The sequence below is a fragment of the Phocoena sinus genome, chromosome 5 (assembly GCF_008692025.1).
Source record: "Phocoena sinus isolate mPhoSin1 chromosome 5, mPhoSin1.pri, whole genome shotgun sequence".
Classification (NCBI taxonomy): domain Eukaryota; kingdom Metazoa; phylum Chordata; class Mammalia; order Artiodactyla; family Phocoenidae; genus Phocoena; species Phocoena sinus.
Window position 1 is genome coordinate 134,015,427 of NC_045767.1, and position 16,358 is coordinate 134,031,784.

Genomic DNA, 16,358 nt, shown 5'->3' on the forward strand with positions numbered 1-16,358 from the left:
TGGCTTATATATTTTTGATCATTTTGCATGGTCTACTATATACAATATATCATTTGTGAAGAAGAGAAAAGGCTGAGGTAAAATCATCTTAGATTCGCTTAGGAAGATCCTTTGAAGAATAGGATAATTATCGAGAATATGTTTCTTCTTCCTCACCACCGCTACTCACCTTCCCCACAGTGAACCAACGTGACAAAGTCTAACCACAGGTTCAGGCCACTCAGCTAAAAGAGCATTCGTCCCGAATTCCCACCTGTGAAGCCACAGCCTTCAACATCCCTTGGGAGATAGCTTAGCCCAAATTCTACTCTGTGCAGAAACAAGGCTCACAAATGAGTTTAGCTTATGTAGCTTCTTCATACCTTTGCCAGTGGTTACTTAGCTGCAGATCAATTTTCCTGTAGTCATCACGATGATATGTTGCAGCGATAAGGCAGACGCTTTTGTTCCATTTGCAGCTGTTTAATTCCCTTACTTTTTGTCAGATGCCATTAAGGGATCGAGCGTGAAGATCAGCAAACCCTGCATCAGTGTGGTTCATTGATATAATGTGAATATTCCTTATGGACTGAAACATATACATTTACGTTTATAACATATGTATATGTGGGTATATATACAGTAGATATGTAATCTTCTATAATAGTTAAAGCTGTTACAGTTAGACTCAAGTAAAATACTATTTGTATGAAATCAGACTGAAGCTACTAGCAATTTATATTCACTATGTACTTCCTTTAGAGAACATACACCTTAAGATGCTATTTGAAAATTAAAATATAATTTGAAAATAAAAAGCAGTAACATATCTCTTTCCTGCTATCTCTGCCTTATTGTATGTCTTTGAAGCAGCTGTCTTTATGTGAAGATAGAAACAATTAAAAATTTTTAAACGTATAACTTCAGCATGGGGTTTAATGAAAGGTAAAGTAGAACATTTCTTCTTCATGCACAAACTACAGAAGTGAAAAATGCAAGTGCAAAATGAAACCTCAAGCATGGTGTTGTACTATACATAATGCAAGATAAATAAAATAAAGAGGAGATGACCCTCGTGATGAATTCCCAGTTTGTTTCGGTTTCTGATGATTTATAGCTGACGTATAATAGGAGCAACAGTAGTATTCTCCTCCAGTTTCTTGATATCAGTGCAGACTGTGTCTTTTTCTTTAATGCGCAGAGAAGAGAGAAGGTAAAATTCTGGGCTTAATATTTAGAAACCTCTTGGCTGTAAGTCTACGTCAACTAGGCTTGTTATTTGAAATAATTATTTGTCATAGGTAACTCTGCTGCTCTGTGGAAAAACCTCTTTCGAATATGTTTATTCATTGAAATATCTCAAATCCAAGAAAATTGCATCTATGAGAATGTGTGGAACTACTTCCTTCTGCTTTTCAAAATGACCCTCCCCATACAGTGTAACTAAGTTAAAAATTAAATTATGAACATTATCGTTTCCAGGTGGTGCTTGTGGTGACACACAAATGCTCAGAGGCCCTGTAAGTCGGTTAATCTTGCGCCTCTGTCCGGAGAAGCTTTTTTCTTTATTTTATTGGAGTGGAGTTGATTTACAATGTTGTGTTAGTTTCAGGTGTACAGCACAGTGACTCAGTTATACATATTCTTTTTCATGTTCTTTTCCGTTACGGTTTATCACAGGACACTGAGTGTAGTTCCCTGTGCTATACAGGAGGATCTTGTTTTTGATCCATTCTCTGTATCACAGTTTTAATTAAAACCCTGAAGTCAGTGTAGTCAGTCCTTTCCTCCCCTCTCACGGCTCATCCCTGCTCCTCTTCCCAAGTTCGTGTCTACATCCCACCACCTTTACTTATTCAGTATCTCCTGTTATCTTTTTTCATTGTCACGACTCTTACACTAGTGCATGTTCTTATTACTGTTGATTTTGACGATTGTAATATCCTCTTCTTTTTCTGTCTCATCTCTGAGGTTACACAGGCAGATTAATCTTTCTAATAATTTTTTCTTAATCCGATTCTTTATTGAGTTCCCCCTCCAACTGAATATATTGATAGTTAAAACTTTTCATGTGCATGCCTGTGTGTGTGTGTGTGAATGTCGGTGCTGGATGAAGGAAATGTATTTTAGGCTCTCCATCATCTTAATTTGTCAGCATGACATTCCAATACAATCCTACCCAAACTTTCATGTTCCTTTCAAACTTAGCCTCATACTTGACCCGATTACCTGGTGATTCCTACTTCTAGGCATTCACTGAAAGGATCTTCTATGTCTGGAGTATTCTACCAACTTCCATCTCCATCTGCCAGAAATTCTCCCCAGGCCCCAATTCCACTTTCTATAGACATCTTCCATTAGGCTCTAACCACCCTCCCCCCACCCCCATCTACACATTCTCTTTCCCTGCCTTGCACAGCATTTGATATGGCGTACATCACACGGTGACTTGGATTCCAGCTAGTTGTGCAGGTGTCCAGTGTATAAAGTGTCAAAGTATAAGCTCCTTGAAGGACAGAGACTGAGACTTGCTCATCTCTGCATTTATCTCACCACGTCGTATAACCTTGCACACATGCAACAGACTATTTGGTGAGAGAATGATTACATGAATAAATAAATAAAGGAATACGTGAATAAATGCATCAAGAATGACCAGTGTTCACTCAAGGTGGCTGGAGCTACTATAAGACATCAGTATTTTGCCAAGACACTCGCTTGCCTGTGTAGGAGAATTTATATGCAGGATCATCTTTTTAATTCATTCAGTGCATTCTTGGTTATCTGTAAATAAATTACCTTCTTTGTCAGTTATGCATGGCAGCTCGAGACTTCCTTTGAAGTAATGCTCCACCAGATAAGATTAATGAATAGACAAAAACAGAAAGAAGTCATGGTTGAGGATGAGGCTATGGGGATTCAAACACTAAGCAATCACGAAAAAAGCGGTATCACAAAATCAATTTGAATTAAGAGTCTCTGCCACATGCAGAAAAGTAAAAGGACTAAAAAGTTATAACGCTAAGTTTTCTGAGAGCTCTGTTATGCATGTACAAAAGCCCTATTCTGCATCTGACCAAATATATTTCTTTGCTTATATCTACACAGAAAGCAAATGAGTGTGTGTTACCTGTCCTTTTGTTTTTCCTTTTCCCTTCAACGCATGCAGCTAATAAAAACTGAGCCTAACAACTTTTTTTTTTTTTATAAATTTATTTATTTATTTTTGGCCGTGTTGGGTCTTCGTTGCTGCGCGCAGGCTTTCTCTTGGTTGCAGCCGAGTGGGGACTATTCTTCATTGCCGTGCGCGGGCTTCTCATTGTGGTGGCTTCTCGTGTTGCGAGCACGGGCTCTAGGCACGTGGGCTTCAGTAGTTGCAGCACATGGGCTCAGTACTTGCGGCTCACGGGCTCTATAGCACAGGCTCAGTAGTTGTGGCGCACAGACTCAGTTGCTCTGCTGCATGTGGGATGTTCCCGGACCAGGGCTCGAACCCACGTCCCCTGCATTGGCAGGAGGATTCTCAACCACTGTGCCACCAGGGAAGCCCTGAGCCTAACAACTTTAAGGATTCCTGCTTAGAAATGTCTCTAGTTCAGTTTTGTCCATCTTACGAACACACACAGAAAGATCTCAAAGCTTACATAAAATGAATGTTGGTGATGTGTGAGAGTGTACAGAGAATCATTACCTCAGGATATTTATTCAATGTTTATTATCTATTAACTCATCTATATGTCACCAAAATTATAAGGTAGGATCTGGAAAGGTAAGCACCATTGGGGAAAATTCGTTTCTCTACTCAGAAGTAGACCGTGCTCTGTCTGAACCCACCAACAGAGTGTGGATGGGAAAGCAAGGTGATGGCTAACAAAGGAGGGGTTATCCCGTAGGGCACAACCCATCCTTTGATCTCTCCTGACCTGGAGGATTTGGACCATCTTAGCTGATACTAAGACTAATGAGGAAGATCTGTCCTGTTGTTGGGTACACTTGGGGCTGGGACTCCTGGGGCTACACATGCCAACACACAGGGGAAGAAATCTTACATACTCCGTGCACCCACGGAGATGTCTCAGAAAGCCCTCCAAGAGGACCTAGCCTACTATGAGATTGAATCACTGGGCTAGCCACTAATAGGGGAGTTCTTATGACAACCTTCGATCCCAATCAGGGTTGAAACTCCTGGGATCAGTAGGTTCGAGCCATCACCAGAGGTGATAGGGCTGCAAGGGGAGCAATTCAGATAGCATCTTACCAAGCCACTGCAGGTCACCTAACCCAAGTACCTGTGAACTCAGATAAGCCTGTGCTTCCTGTGCTTCCATCACTGGCACAAGTGATCACTGTGCTCTCCACTGTTTTCCCTCGTGTGGTATCCGATGGGAAGAAGACGCAGCTCATTAGCTGTGACTTTGGATTTGCTCCAGGGCCCAGTGAGGAACCAGGGACGTTGCTATGTTTCTGCCTTTGTTGTTGATCCTTCCCTGCAGCTCTGTGCAGATGGTCTGAGGTTTTGACCAAGTCAGTGGTGACAAATTAGGGCATGAAATCAAACTCAGGAAGTCATGGTATATACCAGGTTTTTCGAGTTGAAAATATTCCTTTGAGAAAACAAAACACTTAAAAAAGTCACTTGTGTGTAAAGAGCTGTCATTCATCTGTAGAAAAAGATTGTAGATTCAGAATGACCCATCTTATGATTATAAAAATTGTATCAGCTCTCTACAAAATATTTTTATTCCTATGTCATAATTGTACCTTTAATAGAAGTTTTCAAAATATTTTAAATCTCAGGCTGAATGGTAGCTCATAATACTTATCTTCATCTCTGTAGGGAAATCTTAGAAACCTGATTTGCAAGGCCTTTTTCTTTTAATTCTAAAGATATATTCTGGCTCCATATCAATAAGAGATGCTGGAAACAGCTGCTGGTAAGACTAATATTAAATACTGCCTATCTTCTTCTCTGTTTATTAAATAAGAGTTACTTCTCCTTTCTACAGCAGACCGGTTTGCTTGACTTCCTCTGATGCTCAGAGAGGGTGTAAAACTGGTACACCTCAGTTTAGTTCCTCAAATGCAAATAAAGAGTGCATGGTACTTGTAAGGGTCATACATCTCTCACTTTCATTATAAGTGAGTTTTCCCGAAACATAAACAAAACACTGGTAGTTGGTAACATCTTCTGAGAATTGATAAATCGTCTCACTAACCTCGGCCATCTCTGTTGGTCTGTACATGCTTAAACGATAGTTTAAAGTATAGCATTCCCAATCCATTTGCGGTCTGGGAATCAGCCATCTTCACCTTGACTTTTTAACACTCACATCACTTAAATTACTCTTAATATCCTGCTATTCTTTCCATACAAAGAAGATCCTGACCCTCAAAATTAATAAACAAGAATTTATTGAGCTCATAATAGCAGAACTTGCATAGATGAAACCACAAACAGCAAAGACCGGATCTGTATCTGTGCTAAGAACAGTGACACCTCAAACACTGTAGGGAAAGAAGATCTAGAGTCTACTTCATGAAGGATGTAAGTCTTAGGGCAGCTTAAATTTAAATGAAGTGTGATCAAGAAATAGGGTCTCGGGCTTCCCTGGTGGCGCAGTGGTTGAGAGTCCGCCTGCCGATGCAGGGGACACGGGTTCGTGCCCTGGTCTGGGAAGATCCCACATGCCGCGGAGCGGCTGGGCCCGTGGGCCATGGCCCCTGAGCCTGCGCAGAGGCCACAACAGTGAGAGGCCCACGAACCGCAAAAAAAAAAAAAGAAAGAAAGAAATAGGGTCTCAGGGGTTTGGGATCATATTTGAGAAAATTCCCAGAAGCACAGTCACAGAACGCAATAGGCTGAGGAAATAAACATCTGAGCATTAATTTTAAAAAAACAGTATTTAGCAGTTGACAATTAACTTAATTCTTATAAACAATCCTATGAAGTAGACACTGCTGTTTTCCTATTTTATTGGTGAGGAACTTGAAAATACCAGAGATTAAGTGAGGTAACAGACATGTACCGGCAGAACTAGGGCTCTAATGGTGATTGTACTATTAAAAACCACACCAGTGTTTCCCAACACTTTCTACATCATGACATGCGCAGAACATGATAACATTTGTGAGTTCACTGGGATTAATGGACAACACACCCAGACCCTTAAAATGCCCTCTAGATGGAGAGGAATCAAGATCTTGGCACAGTGCTTAAGTTATTTGTGGCAAAACTCATAGCTTCTCAGCTGGTAAATGCTGTAGCATGCGGCTATGCCTGTGTGTTAGGGATTAAGAGGAAATGCAGCAGGATGGGTACGGTAAATCCAAATTATGGAAGGTCAGCTGAAAACCAGGTGAAGTAATATGGGTTTTATTTGATTGATGATAGGGTTCTTGAAGAATGGCAGTATTTTAAGAGGATCTGAATAACTATGTTTAAAGAATGATTTGGAAGGAGCAAAGGCTTTAAGACAGTTTGTGTATCTGGTGACAATTCAAAACTACCAGAGCAATGGCAGTGAGGATGAAAAGAGGAAAATAATTTAAAAAACCAAAACACTAAGGGAGAAAAATTTTTGGCATATTGATCATTTGAATTTAGAGTACGAAGTACCTGAAAGGCTCAAAACAAAGGCAAGCAATAGAACGGGATGTTGATGTTGATGGAATGGCCTCTTTGGGGAGAGAGGCTATTTTGGAGATGGTGAGATGCAGGAACCAGTAAGAACCGGCTGAGGTTTCTTGCTGTTGGAGGGGCAACGGTTGGTTTTGGAGATGAATATTTTAAAATCACAAGTCTAGGAGCAATGCTTGAACTTGTGGTCCAGGATGGCCTCCCTGGGGCAGTCAGCGTAGAATGGAAAAATCAAAGGGTTAAGTACAAAACTCCCAGGATAAGCAGAGGGGAAATGCTGACAAAGAAATTTCAGGGGGTGGAGCAGGGAGATCGGTCTGTTGGAAAGGAAGGAAAACAGACTCGCAGCACTAGAAATTTTAGGTCATGTAGTTTAAGTACATGAATTCCTTGCTTGAATTCCTTTACGCTATGCCTGCCATGTAATCACACAACTTGACGTTTGTTGCTTGAGTACCTTCCATGGTGGGAAATCCACACCCTCCTGGGCAAGCTCAGTTCATCTTTGGAAAGTTCTGTGTGTATCAATGTATATATTCTTTAACTTGTACTCCCTGGATCCAGTTATGGTTCAGAATAAGACCAGCTGCCCTTTCACACAATAGCCTGTCATATATCTAAAGACAATTGGCATGTAATGACCCTTCCTTGCTTTTTTTTTCCCCTCCAAGATGTTAAATGTAGGACTTAGTATTTTTTTTTATTTCTCTCAAAATGAGTACACTCATACTTTAAGAGGTAAGCCTTGTACCCTACAATATTAAATTATGGTAAACGAGTTTTACCCATGAATTTAGACATGCTGAATTGTATACTATTCTCCACATGGTAACTCAACTGTTATGTCTTATCTTTCTCATCTCTCATCTTTCCAGGTTCCAGAATACCGACATTTTGGGCTGGTCCTCCATAAGTAGTCACTATTTCAGTCCCTACAATCATCCTGCATGCTCTTCTTTTGTTGTTGTTTTGTTTTTTTTGTGGTACACGGGCCTCTCAACTGTCTGAAAACTTGTCTGAGAGCACCCAACATACAGAAGAGTGAAGCTGAATCCCATCCCAGGTTTACTCTAAACACACTCCCATGCCAGGATTTCTTTGAGACATGTTTGTGACTCGACTAACCTGGGGATTCAAAGGTGTCATAACTAACTCACCTGGATGCTGCCAGAATTCATGACCTTGGCCTTACCAGCACTTGCTTTAACTGACTTCACAAACTAGCTGCTAAAAGCTGTTAGTCCCAGTGCATTGGCAGCAGTAACATAGAAAAACCACATTAATAATAGTATTAATCTCCCATGATCCCATGACAAAATTAACAAATTAGCCATAATAAAATTAACAAGTATTAGATTGCCTGCTATATGCCAGACATGTACTCTTTTATTTAATTCTCATGACACCCTAAGAGTTATTTTTGACCTCATTTTGCACATGAGTAAACAGAGAACTTCACCAGTTTACTGGAGGGGAAAACAAGGATGTGAGTCAGGATTGGATTTGCTTGTGAACCTCAAGCACCAAATAAGTCTATATTTTTTTATTTTTTCTGTGACAATGGAAAAAATACAACAGAAGGGATACAAATTCATCCACGAGGGAGATGAATGCATACTGTACACAGGGACAATCTTTGTCCCATTTCCTCCTATTTTCAGCATCTGTTCTTCTGCATCGCTGTGTCTTCTGGTCTCTCAAACCCATCCTTTTCTCATAATACAATGACCGTGAGGTGGTTTCACTAGCTTCCCGGCTCAGTTCATCTAGACTTTATGACAACTCTCTTCACACCGTCTTCTCTGCTGCACCAGAATCCTTCACTCCTCATCCTTCTCCAGCCTGACCTGGTGATCTCGGGACGGAGAGGTTGTGCTACCCTTTGTAGGACCTCTCTGACTGCTCAGCAAACTGAGTCCCAGAACGTCCACCATAAATCCATGCTGTCTCATCTCACCGAGGACCTCATGGCTGCTCCACGATTCTGATACACATGCTTGGTTAATTTTCCATCTCATTCTCCCAGTGGCTTTCTTTAATTATTTACAGCCTCTGTGAGACCGTAACCCTGTGCCTTCCTGCCTTCCCTTTAGTTACCTGTTGTCTGTTACATCAGGGAAGACAGTAAGACCCCCCTAGGCCCAGGGGCTGAACCTTCCCTGCCCCCACCTCCTTTCCGTCTTCACCTACCGTTTCTCCTCTGCCTCCTGCTCACGGGAAATGGTGTCTGTTTCCCTCCTGGATACCCTTGCACTTGTCCAAAGATATTCCTCTACCATTTTCTCTTTCCCCACTCTCCTGACTTCTCAAGAAACTTCATTTAACAATGGGTCATTCTCTTGCCTGATTATTTCTGTAAGTGTCTCCCTCTCTGTGGCACCTTCACTTCTGCTTATGAACGCAGTCAGCTTTTACTGTTAAAAAAAATGAAATGAAAGTGAAAACTAAAATTTTCTCTAGTCCACCATCCTCTCATTGCTGTGCTATACTTCTCAAAAAGAGTGGTTATATCTCCTCACTTGTTTACTTGAGCACTAATTTCTTGTAACTGCTTACTACCTTTCAACATGGCTTCTGCCCAACATGTGTTCTAATCATTTTTTAGCTTAAGAAAGTGAATTCTAAGAATGGACATCAAAACACAACCATACAAAATCTATGGGATGCAGCAAAAGCAGTTCTTAGAGGGAAGGTCATAGCAATACAGGCCTTCTTCAGAAAACAAGATAAATCTCAAATAACCTAACCTACCACCTAAAATAATTAGAAAAAGAACAAAAAAACCCTAAAGTCAGCAGAAGGTAGGACGTAACAAAGATCAGAGAGGAAATAAATAAAATAAAGGTTAAAAAAAATAGAAAAATATCAATAAAACCAAACTGGTTCTTTGAAAGGCGAAGAATGGGCGCCAAACTCTGAAGCATGGTGACTGGTTTTGAGTAAAGATTAACGTCTAAATTAAACCATGACAAACATAGCAGTGTCCGTTAGCACTGTGTTTAAAGCTTATTTAGTTAGAGAGGAGGATGGAAGAAAATGTAGGTAGGGAAATGAGGGGATAGAGAAAGGGGAAAAAATGGCATGGAATATGGGAAAAGAGTTGCAATGCTGTCCGAAGGTGACAGGGATGACTGCCTTGAAGAGTCCCATGTTGTAGATGTGCTTCGATGCCAAAGCTAGTAGTCATGGAAACCAAGCAAGGCCCTCGGGGATCCTGACACTCTCTGCAGGCTGTCTCCCATCTCCTCCCAAGTGTTACCACATTGTTCCAGATTCTTAATACCTACATATTTGTAATCGCCCGAATGGTGTCCCCGCCTTCAGGTTCTCTTCTCTTCCTCTCAAGTCACCCTCCATGCAGATGCTAGTGTCTGATTTTCTTTGCATGTAGCAAGAACTAAGAAAATGTGAATGAATTAAAGAATGAATGAATGAATGAAAATAATTCTAAAGCTACATAATCACTACGGCCCTCACGAAGATGTTTTTAAGCGATGACTTATTTTTTAAAAAAACTTATGCATAAAAAAAATACTATTCTACCTGAGCCAAGAAGCCTTGGCAAGGGGTGGGGTCTGGGGCTGGCAGTGGAGGTCATTCTCAGATCTCTATGACTGAAAAAAAAAAGCCAACTTTTCTCAAAACTCAGACGTTAAGGGGGGACTTGAAGCTGCAAACACACGCACACGCACACATTTTCTAAAATTTAATTTGCTGAATAGCATTTTGTGGCCCACTCTTTACAGAAAACTAGAAATTATATGGAAGTAGATGTTTATTCACGTCCTAAATGGTGAAAGCCTAACACATGGTGGTTGGACTGTAAGCAGCCAGTTAAGATACTAAAATGCCAGTAATATCTGTGAATTCAGCTTGTTCCTGCCGCTAGGTGACAGACACCAATGTAGACCATCAGTGATTTTTAAAAAATCACTTAATTCCCAAGTCTCGATTTCCCATAAGGTAAAAATGCATCAAAATTATGATTATTTTACAGTGCATTTTTATTTTATTATTGAAATCGTTTTCTCTACACAATTATTCTATTGGAAAAAAGCATGTTTATATTTTTATTACTATGCTTTCATTTATAATTTAGCAATTATGGTTTGTGTGAAGTATATCAATTTAAGAATTGTTTAATGCTTCCTGTAATGGCTCTGTCACTCTATTTTCATTTCTAGAAGATAGTTGAAGTTGATATTTAGCTTTTAAATTCATTTAGAACAATATCAGCATAGTTTGAAAAAGACTCTTTAGGAGCCAACCTGAGTTGGATAATTTAGAAAAAATTCAAAATGCTAAAATCACATAAAAAGAAATCTTGTGAAATGGAAATGAACCAAGCTTTTGATTTTTCCTATGGGAAATAATCTTAACTTTATGAAAAAGTGATATTGCCAGTGATGCTTCGGGTGACAGTTTCAGGAGAAGTTCTTTAAAAAGAATCTGTAAGATTTAAGAAGTCTTGACTACAAGCAGAGAACTGTTGTGGTCAGTCTGAACTCAGTAATCAGCGCGGTCCCTGTTTACATCTGCTTATGATGAATTACTTCTTCAAGTTAATAAAAAATCAGAGCCTCAGAATCATCTTGGCAGCTGTGCAACACTTGACCCCCTTTGTGGTGACGAATTATGAGATGGCATTAACTGCAAATTTTTCTTTTTCAAACAAGAAACTTTACCCCCTGTCCCTGCAGACTGCTATGGACCAGCGGGCTTCAGTGGTGGGTCAGGAGGGGCTTTCGCCTTTATTGTGTGCTTCTCTCTGGAACCTTTACTTCAACTTTTGTTACTTGCAGAATTTGGGGTGATTTATTTTCTGAACCTTGTTTTCATCATTGTTGATAATAGTCAGACATTGTCTTTAACTCAGGATCACCATGTTTAAGACATGAGTTTTCTGTAAAGGGCCAGGTAGTGAAGATGATAGTTTTTGTGGCCACAGGGCCTCTGCATCAACTCTTAGGTCTACAGTTACAGTGAAACACAGCTCTAAATAATACATAAACAAACGTGTGTGGGTGCGGTCCAATAAAACTTTACCGAAACGTGCAGCAGGAAGAAATGGGTCACGGTGTGCTGGCCCCTGATCTAAGGGAGTATCTTTGTGTGGGAACAGGTAGAGAAGAGGTTCAAAGGACTTGAGAAATCTCAGCCGCTCGTGATGTATAATGCATTAGGTTTCAGTGACTCAAAAAAATAAATATTACAATTAAATGATGTGCTATAGAAACCCAGATATGCTTTCACTGGTTGCTTTTATAATAAGTCACAGTTTGTTGACTGAACAATTCCTTTAGTCAACAAGCATCCACTGACCAACAGTCTGTCAGCAACAGGTATGCTATAAAGTATACTTAAGCCCTGATCCTAGGACCTACACGTTTGGAGAGAGGACATATCTCGGGCTTTCATATTAAAGAATAGGCTCTGAGATGAGTTTTAGTTTTTCCCCACCACGCCAGCCTTTGACATGGGCTGCAACATCCAACACTGATACCTCCTAACTCTGTCCAGGGAAAGGCAGACGCTGATTTTGAACTTTCCTGTGTTCTCATCCTATCACTCCACCCAAAGAGCTTTACTTAATAAAAAGAGATCCAAGATACTAGTGTACTGTGTCATACTTCTTTATTTTGAGGTTAGGGGAGGGTTGGGTTTCAATTCCTGTATCTCATGGCAGTAACAATCTGACCAACCATCACATTTCCCCTGGGGAGACAGCTGAGCTAGATAAATATATTTTAAAATCCACTCTTTAAAACATGCTTCCGGAGAAGAGGTATGAAAGGAAAGTAACAGCAATTCAAACATTCTTCCAGCCTACCACTGTGATTCTGCTCCAAAAAATTAATATACAGGTGTTTTGGGAACATTCCATTCATATTTCTAACAGAGTTCGAGCAATATTTCTAATTAAATTTAGTAACAACTTCTAACAGCTGGTTATATAATAAGAATTATTGAAGTTCTAAGGTTTGAATTTGTGACCTGGTGGTATAAAAACTTACCCAGTGAGGAAGACAAATTATTTTTTTTTAATTTGAAGAGAAGAATAATGAAGATTTCATAGACTATGAATCTGTGACACTAGAAGTCGTAGTAATTCAGTAAACTACTTGAACTAGGAGTTCCTTGGAAGATGTAGTAATTAACATTTTAAAACAGTAGGATTTACTGTACTTGAACTTTCTGTAACCAGTAACTTTTGTGACGATGATTATTGACAGTTGAGGCCTTTTGTTTTGACCAAATATGTGTGCATCTTCCTAGGGAAAAGCTTCATAATATTTCCTGGTTGAGACTTTCTGTATTCACTTTATTCCACAGTAGCCTGTTAAAATGTTTCAGAATTCTTCCACATTGGTAAGATACCATATGTAGTAAAGTATACACCCCATAAAACTACCATCAAAGTAAAACATTGAAGTTACCAGGTTCCAGCATTCCTTAGAATACTAAGTCGTAACTTTTGTATATGAAAGCAAGCTTGTGCCTGTGGATATTGACTTTTAATAGATGAAGGTGGGGACATAGCTCAATAGCTATGCTGTTAAAATTGACTTCTGTGTAGGAATGATCGCACATTTTTGAGGTATTGGTGTCTAATGCCTTTGAACATGACTTAAGAGTCCAGCAACGACTATGCAGGGGAGAGGAAATTAGTATTGGCCATAGATTCAGCCCTAGCATCAAGCCGAAGTGCGATGTCCATGGGTCTGAATGTGAGGTTGCAGTTTCTAATACAGCCTGGGATGTGTGGGAGGAGGATGCCGTGTGCTTCCCGAGGGAGAGATCTCACCCGGCTGCTGTGTCCTCCCCAGGATCTGCCACTGCGAAGGGGATGAGGGGAGTCCGCTCATCACGCCCTGCCGCTGCACGGGCACCCTGCGCTTCGTGCACCAGGCCTGCCTCCACCAGTGGATCAAAAGCTCTGACACGCGCTGCTGTGAGCTGTGCAAGTACGACTTCATCATGGAGACCAAGCTCAAGCCCCTCCGCAAGGTAGGGTGTCGCTGGGACTGGTGTGAGAGAGACAGCCGACAAAGCAGGCATTTTGTTAATTGAAGTATAGTTGACTTCAGTAGAAATGTACAATGTTGTGTTAGTTTCAGGTGGACAGCAAAGTGATTCAGTTACACACACATATCAAAAACCCATTTCTTTTCCACAATAAGATTTTGCTAACATGCTAGTATCCGCTAAGAATACACATCTTGGGTTGGGCTCAATATGTAAAATGCAGCCGTGTGTTTACAGATAATCCTCCCTACTTCTGTTTTAGGGTCTAGGACCTGTGGTTTTTGTTTCACTCTTCAAAGTCAAAGAAAAGCATTTGCATGTGTGTGTGTGTGTGTGTGTGTGTATGTAAGTGTGTGCGTGTGTGTGTGTGTGTGTGCGCAAAATATACCTGTGGGTCAAGGTAATTGAATTGATGAGAACTGTGAGAACATTGCATTGATATTTATGAAGTCACTTCCCGAGAAGGTTAGATAATAGATCCCATAGATTAAACAATATGAACTCACCTAATTTCTTGAAAGCCAGGCATTAGGTAATGGAAGAGAATGATGTCTTCTACAAGGCGTGGACTCTTTTTTGTGTTTGCCTTTATCTGGGGATTTGGTTTGATAGTTTATGTATTATTTTTATTTTTTCATGTATTATTTTTCCATATTGTGCATCAAGCTGCAAGAGAGAGGTAAGTATTTTCATCTATACATTTAATCTTCAGATTTCTCATATGTGTTATATTTTTCTAAAGAATGAAGGTAAGAATTGAGTTGAATATAAAGTTAGCATCTAAATCAATGCTGGCCGAGGATAGCTTGTAAAGGATGCAAACGAAGACATGAACTTTATATACTTCATGCATGATAGCTGGGACCCTGGATTTTAGCATGTTAACTTATCTTTTAGCCTAACTGAAGCCTTACGTATACGGATGCCTCAATTTCCAAAGGAGAGTATGGAAACGGCAACTTAAATAATGAATCTGCCTAGAGCTGCTTTTTCACTTAAATTTCATGCAAAGAAAAAATGAATTAAGGTGATGGGTTCCAGGGTGAGCAGAGATGTAAAGCAAACAAGAATATTCCAATAGACCTCTGATTGGTGGCTGGCCATTGCAAATCTTCATGCATTCTGTAAATTACAGAGAGGGAGAACAACAGTCCCTGCTTTTGTGACAGCCTTGATTTTTAAAATCTGCCAGTGGTTTATAGATGTCAAAACTGGTGCATAAAACTCCTTTGAGTTATGGATTTTTTTAACATGTGGGGTGACCTGAGTGCCAAAAGGTGACACTCTGATCCTCCAAGTCCCAAAGCAACAGATGCCAGAAATAGAAACGGACCCTACCTCCTTGCCCTTTGCTTTATCCGCTGAAGGATGCTGTGTGCTCTCTGCAGCCGCTACATGACATATTGTGCTCTGTGATTCTGTAAATTTCTCTTCTTACCCCTCAGGGAAGTACCAATTGTTTCATAACATCTGTACAGTTCTCCATTTTTTTCAACCTACATCTGTATAAAATTTTCATTTCCACTTTTCAAACATAGTATTTCAATATGAGAACCAACAATCTAGGATAATAAAATATTCTGATTTTCTCTTCTTCATACTGTGTGCCCCTCCCCCATTTTTGTGTCATAAACAGTACATGATGCTGTATGGACCTTGGAAAGTCTTCTACCTTCAGCTTTTCTAGAATCACCCCTGACATACAGCTTTGATCCTTTCTTAGTATTCCATTCCCAATAAGTTACAATCCTTTCAAAAGATCTTTTTTTTCCTCAACCAACCTGTTTACAAACCAGAGAAAGACTACGAATACATCTATTTTTTTAATCTTAAACTCAGCCATAAAAAGGAACAAAATTGTGTCATTTGCAGAGACGTGGATAGACCTAGAGACTGTCCTACAGAGTGAAGTAAGTCAGAAAGAGAAAAACGAATATCGTATAATATTGCTTATATGTGGAGTCTAGAAAAATGGCACAGATGAACTTACTTGCAAAGCAGAAATAGAGACACAGACGTAGAGAACAAACTTAGGGATACCAAGGGGGGAAGGGGGGCTGGGATGAACTGAGAGATTGTGATTGACACATATACACAACTATGTATAAAATAGATAACCAATGAGAACCTACTGTATAGCACAGGAAACTCTGCTCAGTCCTCTGTCATGACCTAAATGGGAATGAAATCCAAAAAAGAGTGGATATACGTATACGTATAACCAATTCACTTTGCTGCACAGCAGAAAATAACACAACATTGTAAAGCAACTATACTCCAATAAAAATTTAAAAAAATATATATTGCAGCAACCTAGTGGGCACATCCTATCTGTTGATTAATGAAATACCCTAGTTTCTTTTCACAGACGTTTCCTTTGATTGGTCATAAGTACTGATGAAGGGCAGCATATCAACATCCTTCATTTTTTTTTTTTTTGTGATACGGGGGCCTCTCACTGTTGTGGCCTCTCCCGTTGCGGAGCACAGGCTCCAGACACGCAGGCTCAGCGGCCATGGCTCACGGGCCCAGCCGCTCCGCGGCACGTGGGATCTTCCCGGACCAGGGCACGAACCTGCGTCCCCTGCATCGTCAGGCGGACTCTCAACCACTGCGCCACCAGGGAAGCCCAACATCCTTCATTTTTAATAGCATATATACCTACAGAGGATGTCAGAATCTAATCCAGAGGCTGCTTGCCAACAGCCCACAGATG

At 40.2% G+C, this 16,358-nt stretch overlaps 1 protein-coding gene across 1 annotated transcript in view; it reads left to right on the forward strand.

The window, feature by feature from the left end:
* The window catches only part of MARCHF1 (membrane associated ring-CH-type finger 1), a 593,424-nt gene that overhangs the window by 526,781 nt on the left and 50,285 nt on the right, over window positions 1-16,358 (forward strand). Inside the window, exon 7 of the mRNA XM_032632580.1 lies at window positions 13,444-13,624. Within this exon, the coding sequence (XP_032488471.1) occupies window positions 13,444-13,624 (181 nt within the window). The remainder of the gene's footprint in view (window positions 1-13,443; window positions 13,625-16,358) is intronic.